Below are 24,760 nucleotides of genomic sequence, written 5' to 3'. Positions count from 1 at the left end.
TAACTGTCCCTAACTCTATTAATTTTCACAGTTGTTTTTTATACTAATTAAGGGTATATTTGGAATTTCATTGCCCTTTGAAAGGAAGCAACTGCCACGTGTCGCGTTATGATTCGAGCAAAACTGGCGCGTGTAGCTCACTCGCCGACAGGCGCAAGTGAAGAACAGAGCCCGGAGAGAGAAAGCAAAAAAGCTGGACATAGGTGGACACGTGTAATGTTTCGATTGGTTGGTCGGTTTTTAATTTTTTTTTATAATTGTAAATCAATTATTTTGTCGAAAAATAATTTTAAAAAAAACAAATTATATCAAAATTCATGATTTTTTTTTCTCTATAAATAGAGACTTGGTTCATTTCATTTGGGCACAGAAAAAAATACCAAGTTTTTCATTATTTTCTTCTTATTATATCTTTCTATTAGCAAACTAAGTGAAGTTTTAATCTTCTTTTTAGTGAAATGGATCCCAAAAAATTATTTAAATAAATTTTTTAAATATTTTTTCAGTTTTTCTTTATTTTAATTTAATTATAATCGATAATTGTAATTTTATGTAATTATAAAACCAAAAATATAAAATTAAAGAAGAATAAGAAATAAAAGGTGGTGGTGTATTGACTATATATTAATAAAAATATATATGAGTATATGTTTCTTTTATGGGAATATATTAATATATTCTTATTTCTGAAATTTAATGGAAACTATATATTGATAGAATACAAATGAGTATATGCACTATATATTAACAAAAATATATCTCACTATATTTCTTTACGGGAATATGTTAGTATATATTTATTTATAAATTCAAATAGAGCGTACAATTATAATACGAGACTCATTTTAACAGCTACAACGAGTGATCAGTTTTAATTAGTATTTTTTTAATATCTCTATTTAAACATCGTGACTATCTAAGTTTTATTAATATATTAAAAAAATATATGTGGGTTTATGAACTATATATTAATAAAACTATATATGTGAGTATATGTTTGTTTTACGGGAATATATTATTATATTCTTATTTCTACAATCTAATGAGAAGTATATATTGATAAATATATGTGAGTGTATGAACTATATATTAATAAAAATATATCTCATTATATGTTTTTATACGGGAATATGTTAGTACATGTTTATTGTGAAATGTATTTACATTTTTTTTAATATCGTCAATACTAAAACAAACAAATAAATTATAATATAGTATGATTAATCATACTTCAATTTTTTCCATTTTTTAAAATGTATCAATAAAAAACCCGTTCGAGTGTACAATTGTAACACGGGACCCATTTTAGTAACTATAACGAGTTATCAGTTGTAATTAGTATTTTTAATATTTAAAAAAAATTAGTATTTTTTTAATATCTCTATTTACACACCGCGAATGCCTGAGTTTTAATTTTTTTTGAAGGAACTGCCTAAGTTTTGTCTAAGTTTTATTAATATATTAATAAAGTATATGTTGATGTATTGACTATATATTAATAAAAATATATCGATAAAATATATATGAGTGTATTGACTATATATTAACAATGACACATTCCATTGTATTTTTTTACGGGAATATGTTACAATATGCTTATTTATGAAATATATTTTACTATAACAATATTATATAATACATTAGTTATGATTTTTCACGGGATGCTTATTAGTATTTTTCACATTAAAACATATTAGTAAAATAAAAACTATGATTATTTTTATTTATTAGTTTTTTTAATATCGTCAATACTAAAATTTAATATATATTTGTTCATATTAAAATTTAATTATTTTACAATTTTTCATTACTACCGATCAACATATACATTATTATGATTTAAATATTTTACATATTTTCACTATGGACAAAAACAAATACTATATCAAGCACAGTCGATACGCGACACGCGGCGGAGCCGCGGCCATACAGCGCGGCGAAGCCGCGCTACCCGTGCTATAGCACGGGTATCAATACTAGTTATGTTATAAAATAACAACGTAGTTATCCTTTTTATGAAAAAAATAATCAAAAACTCCAAAAAAAAATTCATCAAACTCATAGACAAACGCAAATCTTCATCATACAAGCCTAGAAAATCAAATTTCATTGAAAAAATCTCATAAAAAATGATAAAATATTGTCATTTTATAACAGAAAGGACTAAATCGTTACAAAAAAAAGATAAAGGACGAAAGTGTTACCTAAAATTAAGTTAAGGGACTAATCGTATAATTTTGCCTTTTACTTATGAGAAATGAGAAGCAAATTTTCTTTTTAAGGATATCAAATAAGTAAAAAAAATGGGGGGCATTTTGGATTTTAAAATATGAAAAACGTTAACAAAAACTTCGAAAAAAATAGTATTTATTAAAAATTGTGTGATCAACCTTGAAAAAGTATAAAAAGATCTTTTTTCAACATAAAATTTCTCTTTTAGGTTCTTTTAATAAGTGTTATTTGAACATTTGTCAACGTAAATCTTAAAATATTTACTTACTTGAGTTTGTTTTTATTGGCAGCATATTCAATTGAGTTATAGTACTATAATATGCTGTACTAAACATAAAAAAATCCTGTCATCCCCATTTTCAAATTTTGATTCAGTAGCTGCAAATGAGTTGTATTTGAGAAGTGTTGTTCCTGAACAAGGACGGTTACCCTTGTCAGTTAGATACCATATGAAGGCACTAAATTCCACTCATAAATTAATGTTTGGTGACACAACTTTTCCTTAAAAAAATAGTGTAAAATTGGAGTTTGTATATGGACCCTACCAACCTGGTTCAATTCAAGCCTTTAATAATATGTGTTGCAATGGTGTAGCATGTGGACAGCAAAAATTGCATACTACTCCACCACCATTGCCCTTACTACAATCCAAGAAAAATACCACTCAGGCACTCATTATACTGACCATACCCTTCCTTAAGGACCTAATTTCTTCCTATTTATGGCCCCTCTCTCTGCCATTTTGTATGTGTCATTCATTCCATTTTTGTGCAACTTTTCTAATTCCTACATATGAAGGACAAAGACATACATCATTCATAAACTAATAGGTAGCCTTCAGTAATCATTTAAGAACATTGAAATGATTAAATATAACTATACACTTTCTTTGTTATCAACCGTAAGATCTATTTTTATCAGTTTAATATCTAATATGTGATTCAATGGGTCACATGATATTAAATTACTTTTTTGAGGAGAAGAAGTCATCTGAATAACTTGATGTTGGGCTTCTCATGTTTCACTTATATGTTGCAGTATTGCATAAACTTGACGCATCCCATCAAAAGAGATAAAAATATAGACAAAAATTTATTTTTCGGATTCATTGAATAGTCATCAATTGTGTACTTGCAAAAGTACGGTAAGGATTCTAGGGCTAAGAATCGTGCACTAGGGTTTTAGACTGATGATTGGATGCCTTGAGAAAGCTCTCAAGAGTGGTATTTATAGCCTGCTATGGGCTTGGGCTTTGGTTGCTTGGTTCCCAAGCAACAGGGGTATTTGTGTAATCTTGGGGTTGTTGGGCGGTTTCTAGAGGGTTCTAGAAGCTTAATGAGGCGGCGCCCTTCAGGGGGCGCGCCAGGGCTCAGGAATCCTTCTGGAGGGCGCCCAGGCCCTTCCGGAGGGCGCCCAGGCCTCTCTGGAGGGCTTAGAGCCTTCTTTGGAGGGCTCTCATGCCCTTAGGAATGTGATGACGGTCCACAGCCCCCCAAGCACGAGTCTTGGGACAAGGCGAAGTGATGACGTCATGCGAAGAGTCTTTCTGGGACCATTTGATTCATCTAGGAATATGATGACGGTCCACAGCCCCCCAAGCACGAGTCTTGGGACAAGGCGAAGTGATGACGGTTTCGTGAAATCTCGCTATGCCGTCGGACTATTTCAAAGGATTTCTCCGGGGCGGTTTACGGATGTCACGGATACCCCAAGGGTAGATATAGGTCTTGAACTTTGGAGCGCTGCACTGAGTCTGTCGTGGAATGATTTGACGGAATCTGAGGGTTTATGTTCTGCGTGCCCGTATTCTATATGCCCCCCAAGCACGAGTCTTGGGACAAGGCGAGATGATTGATGATCCGGATTTGCTGTATGTTTTGCTTTGAAGGTGGTCGCCATTAGGCGATCTCGTACGTTCCTTGTTCGTGGCGAGTTTCCCGGGGCGTTTTTGGTGTATTCACGGACCTTTGGTATTCCATTAATCGTCGATGACCGCCACGTGTCGTGATCTTAACTGTGCCCGACACGCTTCCCGAGGCGACCTTTTGGCTTTCCTTTAAAAGCGATTTTTCTGGGTTTTCATTTCTCCACTTCCTATTCTCCCGACGTTTTTTGCTGCCTTCTTCTCCGGTTCTCTACTCTTTTCGCTCGTTGGTTTTATAGCATCGAGGGTCTGCCTTCTACGCTCTCGCAGGTACTTTGACTATTCCCTTCATTTTTCCCTTTTCTGTATTTTTACGTTTAAAGCGACAACGTTTAGCATAGGATATGGTTTTAATTAGAGAGTGCGACGGTGAGGGGAAACTGATCCAACCCAGTGATCCGATTGAAAAAGAAAATCTGAGGAAAGCGTGTCTGAGGCACGCTACTGGTGCTGATGGGGTTATCAACTGGGATGCTTATTACGATGGGTTATTCGGGGAGGAATTGTTTAGTGACCTTTCGAGCGAGTCAAGTGATAGTTCAGGTCGTGATAGTGACTGTGTGTTTCTGTCTGCCACTTCAGGGGCAGCTAAGGAGGACGAGTGCTGGGAAATTCGTCCACTTCAGGGGACTTCTCGCGTGGAGGGAAAGAGGTTACCTTCTAGGCTAATAGGGATGTCTTTGTTTGCGGAGGAAGTGTTGTTGGAAGATTCCCTTTACGTTGATGTGACTGCTATGGATTCGTTTCGAAGTAAATTCGATATTTCTGCCACTGGTCGGGAAGAGGATGTGGTGTTGTTGTCCTGTGACCCAGATGAACGCGTGTGCGACCAGGAGATGGCGGGCGAGGGGGACGAGTCTTACTTTGTCTATACTGCCGTTTTAGAGGAATTCGGCGTGAAAATCCCTTTCACACCCTTCGAGATGGACGTTTTGAAGTTCCTGAACGTGGCGCCCACACAGATATTCCCAAATAGCTGGGCGTTCATTCGGGGTTTTGAAATTCTCTGCAAGTCGCTAGGTCTTGAGCCTTCTGTCGCCGTCTTTTTTTGCTTTTATGGTACAAAAGACGTCAATAAAGGGACCTGGATAGCCATTTCTGCTCACTCTGGAAAGAGGCTCTTCCCCCCTTATGCGTGTAATTTTAAGAAGGAATGGCGGGATACTTTTGTTAGAGTGCAGGGGGCGCCGGGGTGTTCGACGGCTTCAGTTCTGGTAAAAGGCGAACCAAAGTTCCCTCTTCGGTGGACCAGTGCCCCTCTGGCGGTTAGAGGGTATGACTTGGATGCAATGTCGCCCTACGAATATGAGCTAACTCAGTTCCTGGAGAAGGTTCCCTTGACAAATATCCATGACTTGTTAAATAGGGAGGGCGACGGCGTCCGCATGGCGGCTTATTTGCGTGAGTGTCCTCTAAAAGTTTTGTATTCGTCCTGTTTCGTCACTTTGTTTTGTTTATTCACCAGAGTTTGTTCCACTTTGTGCAGGCGAGATGTTGCCCCTGACTGGTGCCGAGATGAAGAAGTACTTGGCTGATCTGGATAGGAGTAAGAATCCTGATGGCTATGTGTCCAGCAGTCCATCAGGCGTTTCGTTGAGGAGGCTGAAGAGGAAAGAAACCGGCAAAGGCGACTCTGGCGTGATCGAGGTAGATGACCTCGAAGCTGTTGGTGGAGGAAATGCTCCTATTTCGGCGGCCTCGCCGTCATCTAAGAAGGCGAGGACGGGAAGAGGATCGAAGCCGAGCAGCAGTCGCCCGCCTTCGGGAAAAGAAATCGGAGGGACTTCTTTGAACGACGACGTGATGGACTCCTTTTGGCATTCCGGATTCGACATCCGCCGGTATAATATTTATTTTTGTTTTCTTAGGCGTTGATTCCTTTTGGCCGTTAGGCTTTTGAACTCTAGTGACCTTACTGTTTGAGGATCTTGCAGGTATGTGAAGGAACAGGTACCCTTCACTAAGGTGGACGTGGAAGCCGGAGTGAAAGCTAAGTGTAGCGACCTGGTGGCGGACATCCAGACTGCGGCGTTGAGGACTATGCTGTTGAGCCATTGCCTGGAGAGCAAGTATGACCTGGTGGAGAAGAAGCATACTGATGCTACAGAAGATGTGGAGAAGTGGAAACACAAGTCTTCTGGACTAGAAAGCCGTCTCAGGGATGCGTTGAAAGATAAAGCAGCCGCCGAGTCCGCCTTAGAAGAAATGAAGCAGGCTAAGGAGGCCGCAGAGGCAGAGAGGGACGCGGCGAAGGCTGCACTAGAAAAGTCAGAGTTGGCGGTAGATGAAGGACGGCGGGCTCTGGCGATATATTTTGAGGATGGCTTTATGCGTGCCAAGGATCAGGTGCTTCTTTTTAACCCAGAGGCCAAAGTTGATGAGCTTGATCCATTCAAGATTATTGCGAACGGCGAGTTGGTGGACGATGAATAGTTCTTGCTCTTTTTTATTTGTTTTTTATTTAAACTATGTTTCTTGGTCTGTAACTTGATATTGGCGGCTTCTTAGAGCGCCCTTTTAAACACTTTTGGTTGCTTGACAATTTGTGAACGCTTTCTTTATGTCAGATGTGGTACTCCTTTATGGCTTGATATTCCGTAAATGTTTATGACTCTCTATGCTGCGATTGTTTTTATATGTCGAATGGTTCTTCAGGAGTTGTTTCTTCAAAAAAGCGAGAGCTTTTGGTGATTTGCGTTACTTTTTAAATTTCGTCGCCCTAAAATGTCGTTATAAGCATTTCGTTGCCCGGCGTTTACTCTTTCATCTTTTATTCTGAAGGGATGTTTTGCTTCCCACTCTTAGGGAAGATGTTTACACTTCCAACTCTGATGGAAGGCGCCTCCTACTCTGAAGGAGGACTTTGGGCTTCCCGCTCTGGGGGAAGACTTTCACTTCCAACTCTGATGGAAGGCGCCTCCTACTCTGAAGGAGGACTTTGGGCTTCCCGCTCTGGGGGAAGACTTTTACTTCCAACTCTGATGGAAGGCGCCTCCTACTCTGAAGGAGGACTTTGGGCTTCCCGCTCTGGGGGAAGACTTTCACTTCCAACTCTGATGGAAGGCGCCTCCTACTCTGAAGGAGGACTTTGGGCTTCCCGCTCTGGGGGAAGACTTTCACTTCCAACTCTGATGGAAGGCGCCTCCTACTCTGAAGGAGGACTTTGGGCTTCCCGCTCTGGGGGAAGACTTTCACTTCCAACTCTGATGGAAGGCGTCTCCTACTCTGAAGGAGGACTTTGGGCTTCCCGCTCTGGGGGAAGACTTTTCACTTCCAACTCTGATGGAAGGCGCCTCCTACTCTGAAGGAGGACTTTTGGCTTCCCGCTCTGGGGGAAGACTTTTCACTTCCAACTCTGATGGAAGGCGCCTCCTACTCTGAAGGAGGACTTTGTATTTTATGCTTTCAACTCTGATGAAAGGTTAGTCGAGTAATTGCGTTGAAGCCGCCAGAGCCCTTATCTGGGAAAAAATGCCAGGCGTATTCTGTTTGCATGATAGAAAAAATGCGGATAGAGTCATAGATAAGAAAAAAGGAAAGGGCGCCTCGTTAAAAACCCCTGCCCTTGCAGGGGAAAAGAGTGCCACCCTGACCCTGTATTATTGATAAAGTCAAAAGATAAGAGTTGCAGTGGTGATCTTTACATCATCCTTATTTAATAGAATTAATAATGCAAAAGAAAAGGAATCTAGCTATAATAGTGACGCAGATTGGCCACATTCCAAGTGCGAGGTACGGCGTCTCCATTCAATTCTTCCAACTTATACGCCCCGTGAGCGTACTTTTCCCTGATTCTGTAAGGTCCTTCCCAGTTTGGGAATAGTTTGCCTATTCTGGTTGGGGCGACGACCTGCTTGAGGACTAGGTCGCCCTCTTTCATCTCCCTGGGCATCACTCTGGAGTTATATCGTCTAGCTGCTCTCTGCTTGGCTGCGAATTCCCTGATGTGTGCTTGCTCCCTGACCTCATCAATGACGTCCATGCTTACCGCCATACCTACTTCATTAGCTTCTTCTGAAAACGTATCTCGCCTCCATGTGGGGGTGTCGATTTCGACAGGTATCATGGCGTCGGTGCCGTAGACCATAGTGAACGGTGTTTCCTTGGTTGTAGAATGAGGGGTAGTGTGGTAGGACCATAGTACCTCATGGAGTTGTTCTGCCCACAAACCTTTGGCGGCTTCTAATTTCTTTTTGATCCCGCTAAGGATAACTTTGTTGGCCGATTCAGCTTGTCCGTTGGCTTGCGGATGAATTACCGAGACGAATTTTGTCTGTATCCCTAGGTTCTTGCAGAAGTCCAACACCGTTGAGCTTGCGAACTGAGTTCCATTATCTGATACTATGCACTTAGGTAGGCCGAAACGACAGATGATCTTCTTCCAGTAGAACTTCTTTACCCTTTCCGCAGTTATCTTAGAGACTGCCTCTGCCTCGATCCATTTGGTGAAGTAATCCACTCCGACTATGAGAAATTTCAGCTGCCCTGGGGCGAGAGGAAAGGGTCCAACGATATCGACCGCCCATTTGTGAAATGGCCATGGTGAGTATACAGAGGTCAACTCCTGAGCTGGGACATGCTTCTTGTCAGAAAATCTTTGGCATTTGTCACATTTCTTCACGAAATTCGAGCTATCCTGAAGCATGGTGGGCCAATAGTATCCGGCGCGGAGGAGTTTGGCGGCTAGAGCCCGCCCGCCTATATGACTGCCGCAAACGCCCTCGTGTACTTCCAAAAGGACCAAATGCGTCTCGCCTTCTCCTAAGCATCGCAGCAAGGGAGTCGTGCGGCCTCTTTTGTAGAGTTTCCCAGAAACCAAAGTAAATTTGGACGCTCGTCTTCTGATTATCTGTTCTTCCTCGTCATCGGTTGGTGTGAATGACCCCGTCAAATATCTAAGCAATGGCTCCATCCATCCTCCTGTGTTCTCGTTGACCTGAAGCACTTCGTCCACCTTCGTGCTAGGTGTTGTGACTACTTCCTGGATAACTGTCCTGTTGTTGCCTGGTCGCTTAGTGCTGGCGAGTTTTGCCAGCAAATCTGCTCTGGAATTCTGCTCCCGTGGCACATAAACGGCTTCGAAGAAGTGAAGTTTCTTGGCGAGACTCTGCACCTTGGTCAGGTATTTGGCTAGCTGCGTGTCCTTTGTCTGGTATTCACCTGTGATCTGGCTTGTTACGAGTTGGGAGTCACTCTTGGCTCTTAAATTTTCGGCGCCCATTTCTAGGGCGAGGGTCATGCCGGCTATTAAAGCTTCATACTCGGCCTGATTGTTGCTTGCCTTAAATTCAAATCTGAGGGATTGCTCGATGAGGACGCCGTCCGGACCCTCCAAGATAACACCCGCGCCACTGCCTTTTAGGTTGGATGAACCATCTACAGATAAGAGCCATACGAAGGGGGGTTGCTCCTCTGCTGGGGAGGCGAGCTCTACTACAAAGTCTGCCAACACCTGGGATTTAATACTCCCTCTTGGTACGAACTGGACGTCATACTCTGAAAGCTCGATGGACCAAGCCACCATTCTTCCGGCTAAGTCAGGTTTTCCCAGCACATGCCTAATTGGGTAGTCTGATTTGACGACGACTCTGTGACTTTGGAAGTAGGGGCGAAGCTTTCTGGCCGTTATGACGACAGCAAGGGCGAGACGTTCTATCTTCTGATATCGCAGCTCTGCTCCTCTGAACACCCTGCTGACGAAATAAATCGGCTTCTCTCCTGTTGCTGAATCTTCGACCAAAACTGTGCTCATGGCGTTGTCAGATATCGCCAGGTACAGGAAAAGAATGGCGTTCTGGGTTGGTCGCTGAAGGATGGGCGGACTGGATAAGAACTTCTTTATTTGCTGGAAAGCGTCCTCACATTCTGGAGTCCATTCGAATTTCTCCTTTTTCTTAATGGAGGCGAAGAAAGAGAAGGCCTTGTCGCCGGCGCAGGACAAGAAACGAGAGAGAGCGGCGAGCCTGCCTGTGAGTTGTTGCACTTCCTTGATGTTGGTGGGGCTTCTCATGTTGATGATCGCCTGGCATTTGTCAGGGTTTGCCTCGATGCCTCGTCTTGTTAAGAGGAAACCTAAGAATTTTCCCGCCTGCACCCCGAAAGAACATTTTGATGGGTTCAGACGAATCCTATATCTTCGAACCTGGCTCAATATCTCCTCCAGATCTTCAGAGTGACTGTATCCCTCCTTCGTCTTTGCGACTAGGTCGTCAATGTATACCTCCAGATTCCGTCCTATCTGTGCGGAGAACGCGGTGTCTATAGATCGCTGGAAGGTGGCGCCTGCGTTCTTCAGACCAAACGACATGACTTCGTAGTGATAATTCTTTGTGCTTGTCATAAAGGCCGTTTTTGGAGCGTCCAGAGGGTCCATCCGTATTTGATTGTAACCTGAATAGGCATCCATGAAACTTAGAGTTTTGTAACCTGAGGCGTTGTCGATCAGGTGGTCGATGTTAGGGAGAGGATAAGGATCTTTGGGGCACGCCATGTTCAAATCAGTGTAGTCCACGCACATTCGCCACTTCCCATTTGCTTTCTTGACAAGTACAGTGTTGGCTAACCACGTGGGGTATTTTATTTCGCTGATAAAGTGGGCTTCAACTAGCTTTTTCACTTCCTCATTAACTGCCTTTCTTCTTTCCTCGCCCATCTTCCTTTTCCGCTGTACTACCGGTTTCACGCCAGCCTTGATAGATAGGTGGTGGCAGGCAATGTCGGGGTCCATCCCTGGCATTTCTGATGGATGCCAGGCGAAGAGATCTAGATTCTTCTTTAGTAGCTTGACCAGGGCGATCTCCTCTTCAGGGGGTAGTGACGTGCCAATTTTTGTTGTATGGTGGGCTTCCGGTCCGATGGAGACCTCTTTTAACTCTTCAGTGGGTTCAAGGCGCTCTTGCTGGAAGCCTTCTCTGGGGTCTAGATCGATCATGTTGACTTCGTGCCTTACTTCGTTGCTTGACTTCTTTCTGGTCTTTTGCAAACGCAAACTGTTATGATAGCACTCCCTGGCGAGTTTTTGATCGCCTCGAATAGTTCCAATTTTTCCAGAGTCAAGAGGGTATTTCATTACTAGATACTTTGTGGACAAGAATCCGCCCAACAGGTTGAAGGCAGGGCGACCAATGATGATGTTGTAAGAGCTAGGCGAGTTTACGACGAGGTACCTAACTCGAATGGTTTTGGCGTGCGATCCGCTTCCGAAAGTTGTCTTTAAGGTGATGTATCCTCTCACATGAACCTGCTCGCCTGTGAAGCCCGCCAGAGTTCCCCTGAAAGGTTGCAGCTGCTCTGGGTCTAGTCCCATTCGATCAAATGTGTCGTAGTAAAGAATATCCGCAGAGCTTCCTGGGTCTATCAACACCCGCTTCACGTCCCACTTGAAGATTTGTAAAGTGATGACCATGGGGTCGTCGTCGTGGGGTATCACATCTCGAAAATCTTTGGGCGCGAATGATACCTCTGGTTCGTGTTTCTGATCCGTTTCTTCATATTCCTGGCATAGCATTACCTGCCTCACATATTTCTTTCGTGACGAACTTGACTCCCCCCCTCCGGCGAAGCCACCTGAGATAGTGTTTATGGCGTGTCTTTTTTCGTCGTTCACTTCCTCCTTCTTATTATCCGTTTTTTGTTTATTCTCGCCCCTACTGTCCCTCACATAACCTCTTAGCTTCCCACTTTGTATTAGTCGCTCGATTTCTTGGCGAAGATGAATGCATGAGTCTGTGTCGTGTCCTCGTACCTTATGATATTTGCACCATTTATCTTCATCTCTTCCCATGACGGGGCTTCGGGCTGGCAAGGGCTCTGGGATCAGTCTTGCTTCTAAGACCTCCTTCATGATCCGCTCTGGTCTAGTATTCAAGGGTGTGAAGTCCCTTTGAGAATATGGGTTGAACGGTCGCCTCTCCGGCCTTCTGTAGGGGGCGCGATCTCTGCCAGCTGCTGGTTGATAAGGTCGCCGTTCTGGATTGCTTGCGCGCTCCTTGGCGTCTCTGGCCTTCTTTTCTGCGTTGCTCTCCTCGCCCTTGATGTAGCATTCTGCCCTGGCTATAACTTCTTCCATGGAATCCGCCGGTTTCTGGGCTAGAGATTCGTTGAACTGCCCTGCCCTCAGTCCGTTTTGGAAAGCTCCTACGAACACTTCCTGGTTGGGGTTGATTACCTTGATGGTTGTATCGTTGAATCTGGCCAGGTAGTCTCTGAGGGATTCATTATGCCCTTGTCGTACATTGAAGAGGCTAGTTGCTGGGACCTTGCGATGTCGACTGGCGGAGAACTGTTGTGTGAGTTTCCTGGTCATGTCCTGGTAGCTGAGGATGGAGAACTGTGGGAGATTCATGTACCAGCGTAAGGCGGCGTCAGTGAAAGTACCTGCTAGTAATTTGCACTTCAAAGAATCGGGAGCCCCGACAACCGCCATGCGAGTATTGAAGGCCGTGACGTGCTCCATGGGGTCGTTCTTTCCGTCGAAGGTGGATAGGTGGGGCGGCTTGAAGCCCTCTGGAACCGGTGCGTCCCAAATTTCAGCGGATAATGGTTGTGGTTCAGGGTCATCTAGCTCGCCCTGGTGTGAGTCTTCTCTTTCCTCCAGTTGCTTTTGTTGCATGGTCTCCATCGAGGCCTGAAGGGCATCGTTGTGGTCTTTCAGCTGAGCGAGTTGGGTTCGCATGGATTCTAATTCTTCGGTTGTTGCCATGATGAGAGGCTTTTCTCTGAATCGTACGTGAGGTGCGATTTAGGTTGGTCGAAAAAGGGTTAGGGTTTCTAAATCGCAAAGGAGCTTTACGACTTAGAGGTCTCGTTTAAGGGTTTCTGAATCACGGTTTGCGATCCAGGAATGTGGTCAAGGTTAGTTTTACCTTTCCCCGCAGACGGCGCCAACTGTACTTGCAAAAGTACGGCAAGGATTCTAGGGCTAAGAATCGTGCACTAGGGTTTTAGACTGATGATTGGATGCCTTGAGAAAGCTCTCAAGAGTGGTATTTATAGCCTGCTATGGGCTTGGGCTTTGGTTGCTTGGTTCCCAAGCAACAGGGGTATTTGTGTAATCTTGGGGTTGTTGGGCGGTTTCTAGAGGGTTCTAGAAGCTTAATGAGGCGGCGCCCTTCAGGGGGCGCGCCAGGGCTCAGGAATCCTTCTGGAGGGCGCCCAGGCCCTTCCGGAGGGCGCCCAGGCCTCTCTGGAGGGCTTAGAGCCTTCTTTGGAGGGCTCTCATGCCCATAGGAATGTGATGACGGTCCAAATTGATATGCAAAGAAATATGTATTTCTATCTTATCCAACCCACACAACTACAACATGAAATAGTGGTGCTATAAAGCATCATTCTCAATGTAATGGTGATGTTTTTTGTCTTATTTCATTTTATATCTTATTCCTTTATTTTCTTAATTTTCATTTCCTTCTCAAGTGTCTTTTTCCCCTTTACAAAAAAGTTTTGAAAATGAAAAATTGTCTTATTTAAACATTATAAGATGTATTTATCTTTTATATTAACCATTACTTTTTCAAAAGAGTGGTTTTAGTAATCTAAAGTTTGATCGAAAAGTAGATATAATTTAGTCAAAAATTGTTCTAACTAAGATTTGAATTCAAATTCTTCATAATGATTAGTTTGTTATTTGAGTTCATTTAATTAAAATAGGAGACATGTGATGGTGATAGTGATAATGTGAAATTTAAACTCATCGTAATTAGGATCTTTAATCCTAGTAGACGCTTCAAAATATCTTCACTACTTAAACTCTTTGAATCTCAAGGTGACTAATCAACAAAATGGAAGCAAGAAACCTGATTTTCTTTTTTACTTGGATTGAGTTACATTCAAAATGAATGAATTCAAAAATCGAACTCAAACTATTTTTACAAGATAGAGTCATATTATCAATTTTTTTAACGGTTCAAATTTTATGAATGTAAAATTTTCTGCAATAACTATAAAAGTAGTTGCCTTAAAACTAAATTCAGCTGAAATTTTTGGATATATATAACTTTAACCTCTTCTCACACAATATATTGTGTAAAAATAACTGTCAAAATCCCCAAATAATCACCAAGTTTGTTTTTGTTTGACTGGTATGGTATAATCCACCAAGTTAAGCAACGGTATAATTGCAATGTTAGATAAAATCTACGAGTTAATAGTTAGGTAATAATCAACCTAAAAAAGGCTATTGGATGGTGCAATAATATCAACCGCTATTAATCGCTTAATATGGGACCTGTGCTATTGTTTGACTTCTCATCATACATTGAAACACGTCAGTTTGATAAAAATCCCAAAACTTAAAAACATATTATATTTATCACATATTTTTGTCAAAAAAAAATATTATACTATTTATCAATGAAATTCTCACGGAATTTGTGTAAAATTGAGTGAATACCTATACTAACTGAATCGATCGATAGTAATATAATTAGACTCTTAAACATGATAGTTTTATTTCTATCATGTTTAAAATAATGTTTCGATCTCAAGTTCATGATAATACATTTTTGATGTATTGCTCACTTTAAATCTTATGTGAAACTCACGGTTTTGTCATTTGAAACAAAAGTTTGCTGAATTAACGAGTGTGAATATTGTTTATAAACTATATTTAATTTCTATTTATAAACAATGAGGCACTTTTTCTATGTAAAACATATATTTAAAAGACTCAAACTACTTGTCAATCAGATTATAATTATATATTGTCTTGTCTTGTTAGTTAATGTAGATTCACTATAATGTAATGTACTTGGCGCCAATTTTTCCACTTATGCATCATAGTACACTTAACCATATGACATTTATATCACTTTTTTAAAATTTAATTTAATATTTCTCCCGCTTCAATATGTGAAATGAGGATGAATCAGTCCCTTCAAATTATTTCATTTCTATTGAAATAATAATGGTTTTTGTACACCCTATTATAGGGTTGTATTGGATCCTTTGCTTTTTTCCTAAACTAACTAATGTAGACCCTATTAATATTTATAGTAACTAACTTATTTGATGATACATTTATTATTATGTGCCGCACAAGCCAATTAACCATTACTACCTCCGTTCCTTTTTAAGTGTCACTTTTTAACATTTTACACAAACCAAGACACTCAATAAATGTTACTTTTTCTTATACAATAATCTATACTTTTACTATAATAGCCTTAGTCATTTAATATCTTATTTCATATATTTCTCTCTCCACAATAAATAACTAAGGGTAATGTTGGTAAAACAACATTTATTGTTGCATTGAACTTTGAAAGTGACAGTTAAATAGGAACAAAAAATTTCTCCAAAAGTGACACTTAAAAAGGAACGAAGGGAGTAAACAATATGAGCTCATGTGGAATGACTGATGAGGTATCAGAGTCAAGATCTTGACATGTGGCACACCTTGTGTGTTACCTATAAATCATTTTCTTAAGATGGCCAACAAGACCTGCCAAAAAGAAAAGTTGAAAAGCAACTAGGCAACTTCCATTAAACTGAAATTAAACAAAGTTTGGTAATTATCCCCTCATTGACACCAACTCATAAGTCTAATTCTTCCCACTTAAACTTAATAAACTATTCCATCCGGTCGTTGTTATAAGTAAAATTTCACTTTTTAGATTCATTCATTCAATAAATGATGTATGTAGTCTATATATAAATTACATACATCATTTATTGAATGAACCTAAAAAGTCAAATTTGACTTATAATAGTGACCGGAAGGAGTATTTACTAGTACAACCCTATTTTCTTTCTTACAACATATATTATATAATATATTTGAACCTAAAAAGTCAAATTTGACTTATAATAGTGACCGGAAGGAGTATTTACTAGTACAACCCTATTTTCTTTCTTACAACATATATTATATAATATATTTGCCTCCACTCATTTTTACCGACACTTCATACCATACATGTGTTCATGTTCAACATAAACACACTTTCAACCTATTTGGATTGTCTTGTTGATATTAGCTTGAGATCTGTAAGTGTACTCATCCTCAAGATCTCAGGTTCGATTATCTCCAATTTCAATTTAGGTAGGCTAATTTAGGTTCTTCAAAAAAGAAAACATAAACACGCTATCGACATATGTGGTTACAACCAATATTTCTATTTCCTCATTTTGTTACAAAGGTCAATGCATATGTGTCAATGTCATGTTCGTTGTTCGTGTTAATATAAGTATTCTATTGTTTTCAATGAATAAAAGTTAGTAAGTTATGTTCCCGTGAACATAGTTCAATTGATAGGGACATGCATTATTATATGAAGGGATCGGGTTCGAACCCCGGACACCCCACTTATTTATTTACTTTGAAAAACGTAAATTCTAACCACTAAACTACTTATAAGAAGGAAAAAAAGTTAGTAAGTTATAAAAATAAAAATAAAAACTCTTAATTTATGTAACTTATTAATTACACCAGATGTATATTTTATACACATAGTATATTATACGATATATATATATATATATATATATATATATATATATATATATATATATATATATATATATATATATATATATATAGGGATTTGCTACAATAGACCCACCCTTTTCTATGAAGGTCTATTTTAGCAAGCTGCACCTTTTCCTTTGTACAAAAATACCCCTTTATTTATCACTTGGAAAAGACAAACTTGAAAGACAAAATTGTAATTTGCCATTAAATGTTATTTTTTATTGTAAATTAAACTTAAAAGTTTTCTAGTTTTGCGTGTCTATTTCTTGTTCCTGTCAATTTTTGTTATCATTGTTCTCCACCTCTTCTTTCACGTTTCCGACTTGATTCATCAAAAGAAAAGTAAAAATCAAGTTGTAATACTAATTATACCAATTATATGAAAGAATCATGTATCACGTTCTGGAATAATGAATCATGATTTTTTATTTTTTATTTTATGAAATGGAAGAATCATGCTGGAACCAATCCCAGATTTGCAGAGTACGATCAACGGTATCTAGATTGACGGTGACATCCCATGAGGCGCAGAGGAAGGAATCACGGCGACGGGGTTGTAATCGGTGGAAAGAGAAGGTGGGTGCCGTCTACTAGGCGGCAGAGGCGAGACGACGTCGTGAGATTCAGATCAGGGGACATTGTTGTATATCAGTTCGGTGATTGGCAGAGATGGGTTTGAGAGTTCTACGATGTGAACCACACAGCAAGGAGGAATGATGAAGATGGCTTAAATGAGTTAACAAACAGAAAGACACACAGAACTATAAAATCTTTAGATTTAATCTATCTACTAAACTAAATAAGAAAATAAATGTCCGTTGATTTTACAATTTTGCCCTCAGAAGGGGTATTTTCGTCATTTAGTAATTGGGGGAGTGTTCCCCTATATATATGCTAAATTTCCTTCTTTCTCTCATTTCTCCACCAACTTTCTCTCACTACAAAACAGATTTCTTTCCCTTCTCTCTCTAAAAAAACAAAAACGTGTTCTTCTCCTTCTCTCTTCTCAAACACGGCCTCACTTCTCTTCTCTCCTTTCCATCAAATTTCACACATGCAAATATGATTTTGTAATCTTCAGCCTAATCTAATGATCTAACAAGTTCTAATTCTTCATTTCACCCACTCAATTCTGATTTATGGTGAGTTTTGTTTGATTGGGTTTTTGTGTTTTTGTTATTTCACACACTCAATTCTGATTTATGGTGAGTTTTGTTTAATTGGGTTTCTGTGTTTTTGTTATTGTTAATGAAATTGTTAATTATGTTGTTAATGTTGTTGATTTAATTGATGTTTTTTATTTGATCTTGTGATTTTGATTGTGTAGGTATGAAGAGGGCTGGAGAAGATAGTTGTTGATTTTAATTGTTGTTAATCTTTGATCAAAAACAGGTTTAGCTACAATTTTTTTAATTTATTTTCAGTTAATTAGTTTTAGTTTTTAAGTTGTTTACTGATTTTTTTTCCAGGACACTTCTAGATTTTAATCTATGATAATTTCATCCCATAAGGTATGTTCTATGTAAATTTATATTTAAATTGAATGTAAAAATGGTAGGCTCAAAATATTGATGTTGTAATTGTTTATTTCAATAGATTGTCTTGATAAAGAAATGTTGAAATGCACAGTGAAAAAGAAAAGAGGTGTTATCCAGTGACAGATTTCTGAGTTGCAAGTAGGCATATGCTAATAATGTTATGACCACTTGCATTTTGGACTAACTTTTGCATGACTTTTGTATCTACTGGTTTATCTATACAGTAACATGGTTTTAGCATAAATTTTCAGGAGGAGAGAGGACACTAGAGTGGGAATTGGCAAGGGTAAAAGTTTCTGCTAGCAGAATCATAATTGAAGGTAAATTACTTTTTTCTATGTAAGCATATAATAAATCAATTTTTCAGCTATAAATTACTTTGTGTTACCAATTTATGATATGAAAAGTTTTTTATTTGTGGGCTGAACAGGTGATAAGTTTTATGTGTATGTTGGTCAGGTTTAAATTAGTGATTTTCTGGGTTTGTTGATGATAAGTTTTCTTTGTGTAGACTTGAAAGTTTGATTGATTTTTAATGAATTTGGTTGATGAATCTAAATTTTTAATGTATTTTTCATACTATGCATATGTGGCAGAGGCAACACCAAAGCGTTTGATGAGGGTGATGGAGATTCCAGGACTCACTTTGGAACATCTTAAAAGCCATTTACAGGTATCATAATTTTTTTCCTGCACTGAATCCAAAAACTATAAGAGTTTGAGCTTATTTGATTTTCTGGTTATTACACAAATACAGTATAGTTCCTTATACAAGAATTGTATAAAGAATTGTATACAAGTATAGTTCCATCTCACGTTGAATTTTTTGTGATTAATTTGTTCTGTGTATATGGGTCTATCAAATTTTCATAGATTTTGAAATGAAATCTGAGGGTGGTTTAGTTAAGTATTAGGGTTTATGTAATAATCTGGAAAATGTTTAGTGAATCCACGGGTGGTACCTTTGTTGTACATTTTTCTGCTATGGTGTGATTTATAATTTTTGATCAGTGAAATAATGTCTGATTTATGCTTTTTGTTAATGGAATTAGGTGAGAATAAGCAAAGGAATATGGGGGTTGAAGGAAGAAACAGAAAAGTACTTCAAGATATCCAAAATCTTGTGATCAACCCGGCAGATCTTGGTGCTAATGCTAATGTCACCAAACGCCTCACAAGGTGCTGATTCCATAACTTTATAATTGAAATTAAATCATTACCACATGTTGTATATCTTTATAATTTGCCTGATTTTATTTGTTTTTATTGTTGTTGCAGGGCTCAGTTAGAGGCTCTTGCTCAAGCCGCAGCCGAGAAGAACAAGGTACATTTGTTGTTGCTGTTATCATGTTTACTTTGTTCCATTTTCAAAGGTTGTGTTTCCTTAGTACATTGTATCACTAAATTTGTTTTGATGGAACTCTTTTTGTTGTTGTAGAACATTGTTCCTGCAGCAAGGGTGGAACATGCTCAGAAGCAATGTAGACTAAGAATAAGAATGAACATAATTTGTCAAACACAGGCTACTTGTAGAGTTGTGCCCAAGGATTTGGTTGAGAACATTGATTCATCTTATAAGGATAATGAATTGACTGCAACTGAGTATATTGATGACATCTACAAGTATTACAAACTCTCTGAAGTAATGTTCTATGCTTTGTTTTGTGTTTCTTCTCTATATATATCTCTACTTTTTTTACATTCTCTAATATTTTGACTTTGATGAATGACACAGGATGATGTTCGTGTGCATGATTACATGGTTTCACAGCCAGATATAAATGCTAAGATGAGATCAATTCTTATTGACTGGTTGATTGAAGTGTATAGGAAATTTGAACTCATGCTGGAAACTTTCTATCTGACTCGATATTTATTGCCCATATTAGATGGATTTGGATCTGATGATTTGTCAAAACATTACATATATATTTTGTCAAAAAAGATATGCAGGCAATAACAATGATAGGGAATGAAGAAGGCATTCGAGGTTACTTGAAGGGTAACGTACCATAGGTTTGCATCGCTACGTATTAGGGCCATAACTTATAGAGTCATCCAGCTCTTTGCTTATGAAATTTTTAAGGTTAACTGTCAATTATCCTTCACAAATTTATTATATCACATGTTCAGGTCTAAGTTATACTTTTGGATTTGTAGAAAATATTAAAGGGAAAAAACGATTACCTCTCTGTTGTGGGAAGACTTGAAGCAGATGCATTTTCAGCCATGACATCAACTTTTTTGAGTAATAACAGTTCTCATTGAAAGGTTTAGTGCTTGTGCTAACACTCTTGAGCCACTTTCTTTCTTTTTGTAAAGTAACTTTTTATATTTTTCTCATACTTCAAATGTCAATTTATCTTACTTTGTTAATCATTTTCTTTAGATATTTCCCGTTTTAATGAAAAAAATTGTGGCTTTTCTTGGTGGCCTTGAGCATGGTAAGAGAGGAAAGTTTTGCATTGTGTTGGAACTTGAGTTTCAAGGTGTCAAAAAGAAGTTCACCATGCCTCAGGTTTGTGGCCACCCCTTTTTTAGTTGCTTGATTGAAGTATTGGTCTTCCTTATCCTTCATTATAACTTAATATACATGGTGTACCAATTTTCAGAGTTGGCCTGTACGTACACCGAGGCCTGTTGCATCAAAACTTGCAGCCGATACTCCTCTTCTTACTGGTCAGGTAAGCACAATTTTTATTATCAGAATCAAACCTAGCTTGCATGCATTGCCTTAGTAGTCTGAGTGAAGGATTTATATTTATTGGCTGTTGGTCTCCTATATTTCTTCTTGGTGAACCAAGTGATAGTTCTGGTTGTGTCTTTCACTTGGCAGGTTATGAGAAAGATTTGTTAAAATATGTTCGTGTCAGGGAGTTTGCTCCAGAATGAGAGTTTCATGATCCATGTCATTCCTTCATATTACCCAATGTCATCTGCAGGTAAACAATTATAGGTTTGGATTATGAAATGAATTATAAAGAATACAACAACTTTGTTTATATTTTTTGAAAAGAATTACGAGTTTGACTAAAACTACCTCTCATCGGTCTTAGTAATTCCACTTTGATGATATTTCATTCAAGTGGCCTCTGTCAAATCTGTGTGCTCAATCACTTTCTGAGCAATCATAGAACTTATATTCAATTAGTTTCATTGTTATCCTAATTAAGCATAAGGGATGGGCTTTTCAATTTTTCAAAATAAGAACTGTTGCTAATTAGAATCAAACAATATAGCAGCTCTTTGCTTATGTTAGTTTACTATGCAGATTTTTAATTTAGCTTTAGAAACTGTGACACACACACACACACACACACACACACACACACACACACACACACACACTATTGTTCTAGATGGTTACAACTGGTAGCACAATTGTGGTTCATACTTTTATGTATTTCGTTGTGTCAACGTTGTTGGCTTCTTTCAAGTGATAGGATTCTGAAGGTTAATTCATTAACTGTGTTTGTGTTAAGAATCCTTAGAATAGCCAGATAGAATAGCCCACATAATCGTCATTTTTTGTCGGAAATACATGGGATAGTTTAGAATTCAGAAGCCAAAAAAGGATGCTGTTTTGGATAAGAAAAGAAATGCTCTGTCAGCTGGTGAGAAGCACTCCAATTAGACTACATAATGAAATTAGACTGAATCAGGAAAAAGTGAGGCATCAAAGTTTAGGTGTTCAATTATTGTTTACAGATCTTAGTCTTTCAACTCACATAGGATGATTTATTCTTTTCATCAGGGACCTTTCTTATAATAATTTTGCTGGAGATCTGCCAAGTTCATTTGGTTCCTTGATAAACCTTGGTAGATTGTAAGTATCTTCTTTCATACGCCCCTCATCCTGTTTCCTTTATTTGATTTTCATTCCGTCCTATACTAAGAAAAGATTTTACTAAATTACGGGTCATGTTGATTTGATCTATAATGTGGTACTTATTGCAGGTTCCTGCAGCATAACATATTTATTCGACCAGTCACATACCTGACTGAGCTTCCACTCATTGATTTGTATGTTATCTCTACGCATTTCTCACGTTTACACTACCATTATTTGCTAATTTTTTTTTTCTTCCAGCAACATTCAGGAAAATCTATTTAGTGGCATTCTCCTACAACATTTTCAACATATTTATTTCTGGTTTTTTTTTTTTTGGAGTGAGGTTTGTTAATGCGCAAGATATTTTTGCGGCCTTGGCGCAGATATAGCATATACTCCTCCTTGATGTGTTTTTAAAACCCAAAATACCGACTCATTTCCAGGATTCCTTAATTTGCTATCTCTTTTAGTTTTGTCTTTATTTGTTAATTTTTCTGATGTCTTCGGTTTCTTTTCTTATTAGATAAATGGCAAAGCAGTAATGCTAGATGAGATAATAAACTATGTGCACTCACTGCAACAACAGGTTGAGGTAAGACAGCAGTGCCTTGCAATCTTTAAAGTATTAATTTATTACTATTATTCAAGGTTCAAACTTGACCTGTTTTGCACTGTGCACATGCTTAACACCAACGGAAATAAAAAAGGGAAATACTTCTATAAAATAATATAAAGGATTTAATCATTTCACTTAATAATGAATATTAAGAGATTGTTTTATGATAATTACATGACTTCAATTCCATTATATTTTGTTTTTTTTTTTTTTGTGGCTATGCATCTTATTTTGCAGTAAGATGAATATGTGGGGTGTCCGGGGTTCGAACCCCGGCCCCTGCACATATTGTGCATTATCCCTTACCAAATGAGCTAAGCTCATGGGGACTTTTTTGCTTCCTTTTCTATCAGATGTAATATTGATCTTTCTTTCTCAACCCTCAACCTCCTAGGGCGATTCACATTCTCATAAATACTTCAATTTATTTATTTTTTGGATAGATAAATACTTCAATTTAGTTAATGGAATATTTTTATTTTTGAAATAAATTATACAAATAAAGTATGTCCCCAATCAAATTAAGGATATGCATGTTATTATTGAAATAAAGTTAATGTTATTTTAATTTTGCCTTCCATAGGTTTCCTTGCTGAATGTAATCTTACTCGAGACATGCCACACACATAATGCAGATATCTCTCTCAAATGAGATTTAAATTTTAGCTCCTCATGTTGTGAATGGATGTGATTTATTTAGTGACGTTAAGAATGTAAGCAGTTTGATAGTTGAACTGCCATGGACCAGAGCGGCTCTTATCCAAGGATGTAAGTGAGGATCTTAATCATACAGATTTAACTCCTTGGAAGTGAACTATTCACTTTGGAGGGTAAAGTAAATGATCTAAATTGTTGATGAGAAATTTAGCTATTGATGTACTGATATGCTTATGCCAAATCATAAATGTGTCCGAATATCAGTCATGGTCTCATGGATCTTCTCATCGACTGTTGACATTACCTACTTTATCTTCCAAAGAAAATTGTACACTTTAGAAAAGGATGCAACTTATTATCTGGAAATTGTTCAATTAGCATTAGATCCAACTTTCATAACATCAATCATCTTGGTTGCAATTTTATTGATGTTTTCATTATATTCTTAAAGGATATTGCGTATTAGCAATAATAGAGGATACAAGTTATATTTACAAAAGTTTCTAAATTGCAGTTATTCACTTTTGTCAAAATTCTACTGTGGTCATGTTAAGGATACAAGTTTGCTAACCTATCCTACACCTATATGTTCGATACTAATTATTCACATTGTTGATGATCTTAGCAACACCACTATATGAAAACTATTACTTCAATGACACTTAGAAATTATTTTGTGTATGATTTTTCCTTATTCCCATTGCAACAGCAATCTTTCTTTGTTTGTGCTGATAATGATTCGAAACAGTTTGGAAGCTGCACCCCCGCAAAGCGTTCTTCTGATGAAAAATATCGTAACAGTATCGCATCTACCGATTGTAACTTGACACAGTTTTCTTCCGCCAAGTTGGGCAAAGAAATTAAAACGGAGTGACCAGTTTCATCCTTGGGTATTTTTTGGAAGATATGCCATTGTATCTTGCGAAGTTATTTGATCTGCGGTCTATATTGTTATATCCTTCGCATAATGGCTTTTGATTTTGCATCAGCCATGGCTGCTTTTGGTTAGGTGTAATATATTAAGTTTGACATCAAAACTTACTACAATAAGTGTGTTGTGCTCAAATATGATGCATGTAAATATCCACTTTGTTGTACTTATAAATAACTATGTTTATATTAGTATCTACTAAATAACTATGTTTATATTAGTATCTACTAAACTCTGTGTTTATATTAGTATCCACTCTTCATACCAGATTACTCTTTGTATCATATAAAACCATAAAATTCTGATAAATAAACAATTTGAAGGTAAATGCAATATTCTTATATGCCTGTAATATCTATGTTTCAAATCAGTTTACTTTTAAGTATATTAAGAAATTTGTGTTTGCCTGTAATAATCTATTCCTTTATAACAAATTTTTTCGAAAAAAGGCAATTCACCCCGTGCGAAGCACGGGTTTGTAACTAGTTTAAAATAAAAAATAAGATTTAATAATAAATTACAACTTTGTCCTTCAGTTTTGCCTTTTCCAAGAAACAAATA

At 38.0% G+C, this 24,760-nt stretch overlaps 2 protein-coding genes and 1 non-coding gene across 22 annotated transcripts; all 3 read left to right on the top strand.

Moving 5' to 3' along the window:
* Positions 1-3,104: 3,104 nt before the first annotated feature.
* Positions 3,105-3,296, top strand: LOC146945841 (U2 spliceosomal RNA). The gene has a single exon (XR_015029380.1). It is a non-coding gene; the product is annotated as a U2 spliceosomal RNA (small nuclear RNA).
* A 2,310-nt stretch (positions 3,297-5,606) lies between these two features.
* Positions 5,607-6,747, top strand: LOC146945840 (uncharacterized). The gene is made up of 2 exons (XM_085744144.1): positions 5,607-5,997; positions 6,091-6,747. The coding sequence occupies exons 1-2, from the start codon at positions 5,648-5,650 to the stop codon at positions 6,587-6,589; spliced, it is 849 nt and encodes a 282-aa protein (XP_085600270.1). The 5' UTR covers positions 5,607-5,647; the 3' UTR covers positions 6,590-6,747.
* A 10,785-nt stretch (positions 6,748-17,532) lies between these two features.
* Positions 17,533-24,390, top strand: LOC146945839 (cyclin-B1-4-like). 20 transcript variants are annotated; one of them, XM_085744131.1, is made up of 19 exons: positions 17,533-17,767; positions 17,953-18,017; positions 18,095-18,136; positions 18,222-18,301; positions 18,415-18,483; positions 18,760-18,836; positions 19,216-19,342; positions 19,442-19,487; positions 19,602-19,805; positions 19,899-20,249; positions 20,324-20,434; positions 20,553-20,681; positions 20,776-20,847; positions 21,000-21,105; positions 21,918-21,989; positions 22,121-22,186; positions 22,519-22,587; positions 23,247-23,379; positions 23,978-24,390. In XM_085744131.1, exons 7-10 carry the CDS (start codon positions 19,236-19,238, stop codon positions 20,121-20,123), a joined length of 582 nt encoding a protein of 193 aa, XP_085600257.1. In that variant the 5' UTR covers positions 17,533-17,767; positions 17,953-18,017; positions 18,095-18,136; positions 18,222-18,301; positions 18,415-18,483; positions 18,760-18,836; positions 19,216-19,235; the 3' UTR covers positions 20,124-20,249; positions 20,324-20,434; positions 20,553-20,681; positions 20,776-20,847; positions 21,000-21,105; positions 21,918-21,989; positions 22,121-22,186; positions 22,519-22,587; positions 23,247-23,379; positions 23,978-24,390. The 20 variants fall into 20 exon arrangements, with proteins under 20 accessions (XP_085600257.1, XP_085600251.1, XP_085600250.1 ...); XM_085744125.1 differs by having other exon boundaries at positions 23,195-23,379; positions 24,017-24,390; XM_085744124.1 differs by having other exon boundaries at positions 23,195-23,379.
* Positions 24,391-24,760: the final 370 nt, after the last annotated feature.

The sequence above is a fragment of the Medicago sativa genome, chromosome 2 (assembly GCF_051527215.1).
Source record: "Medicago sativa cultivar Bolivia chromosome 2, Bolivia_mono, whole genome shotgun sequence".
In the NCBI taxonomy this organism is placed as follows: Eukaryota; Viridiplantae; Streptophyta; class Magnoliopsida; order Fabales; family Fabaceae; genus Medicago; species Medicago sativa.
Note: the sequence above shows the minus strand (reverse complement) of the source record. Positions and strands in the feature narration are given on the sequence as shown.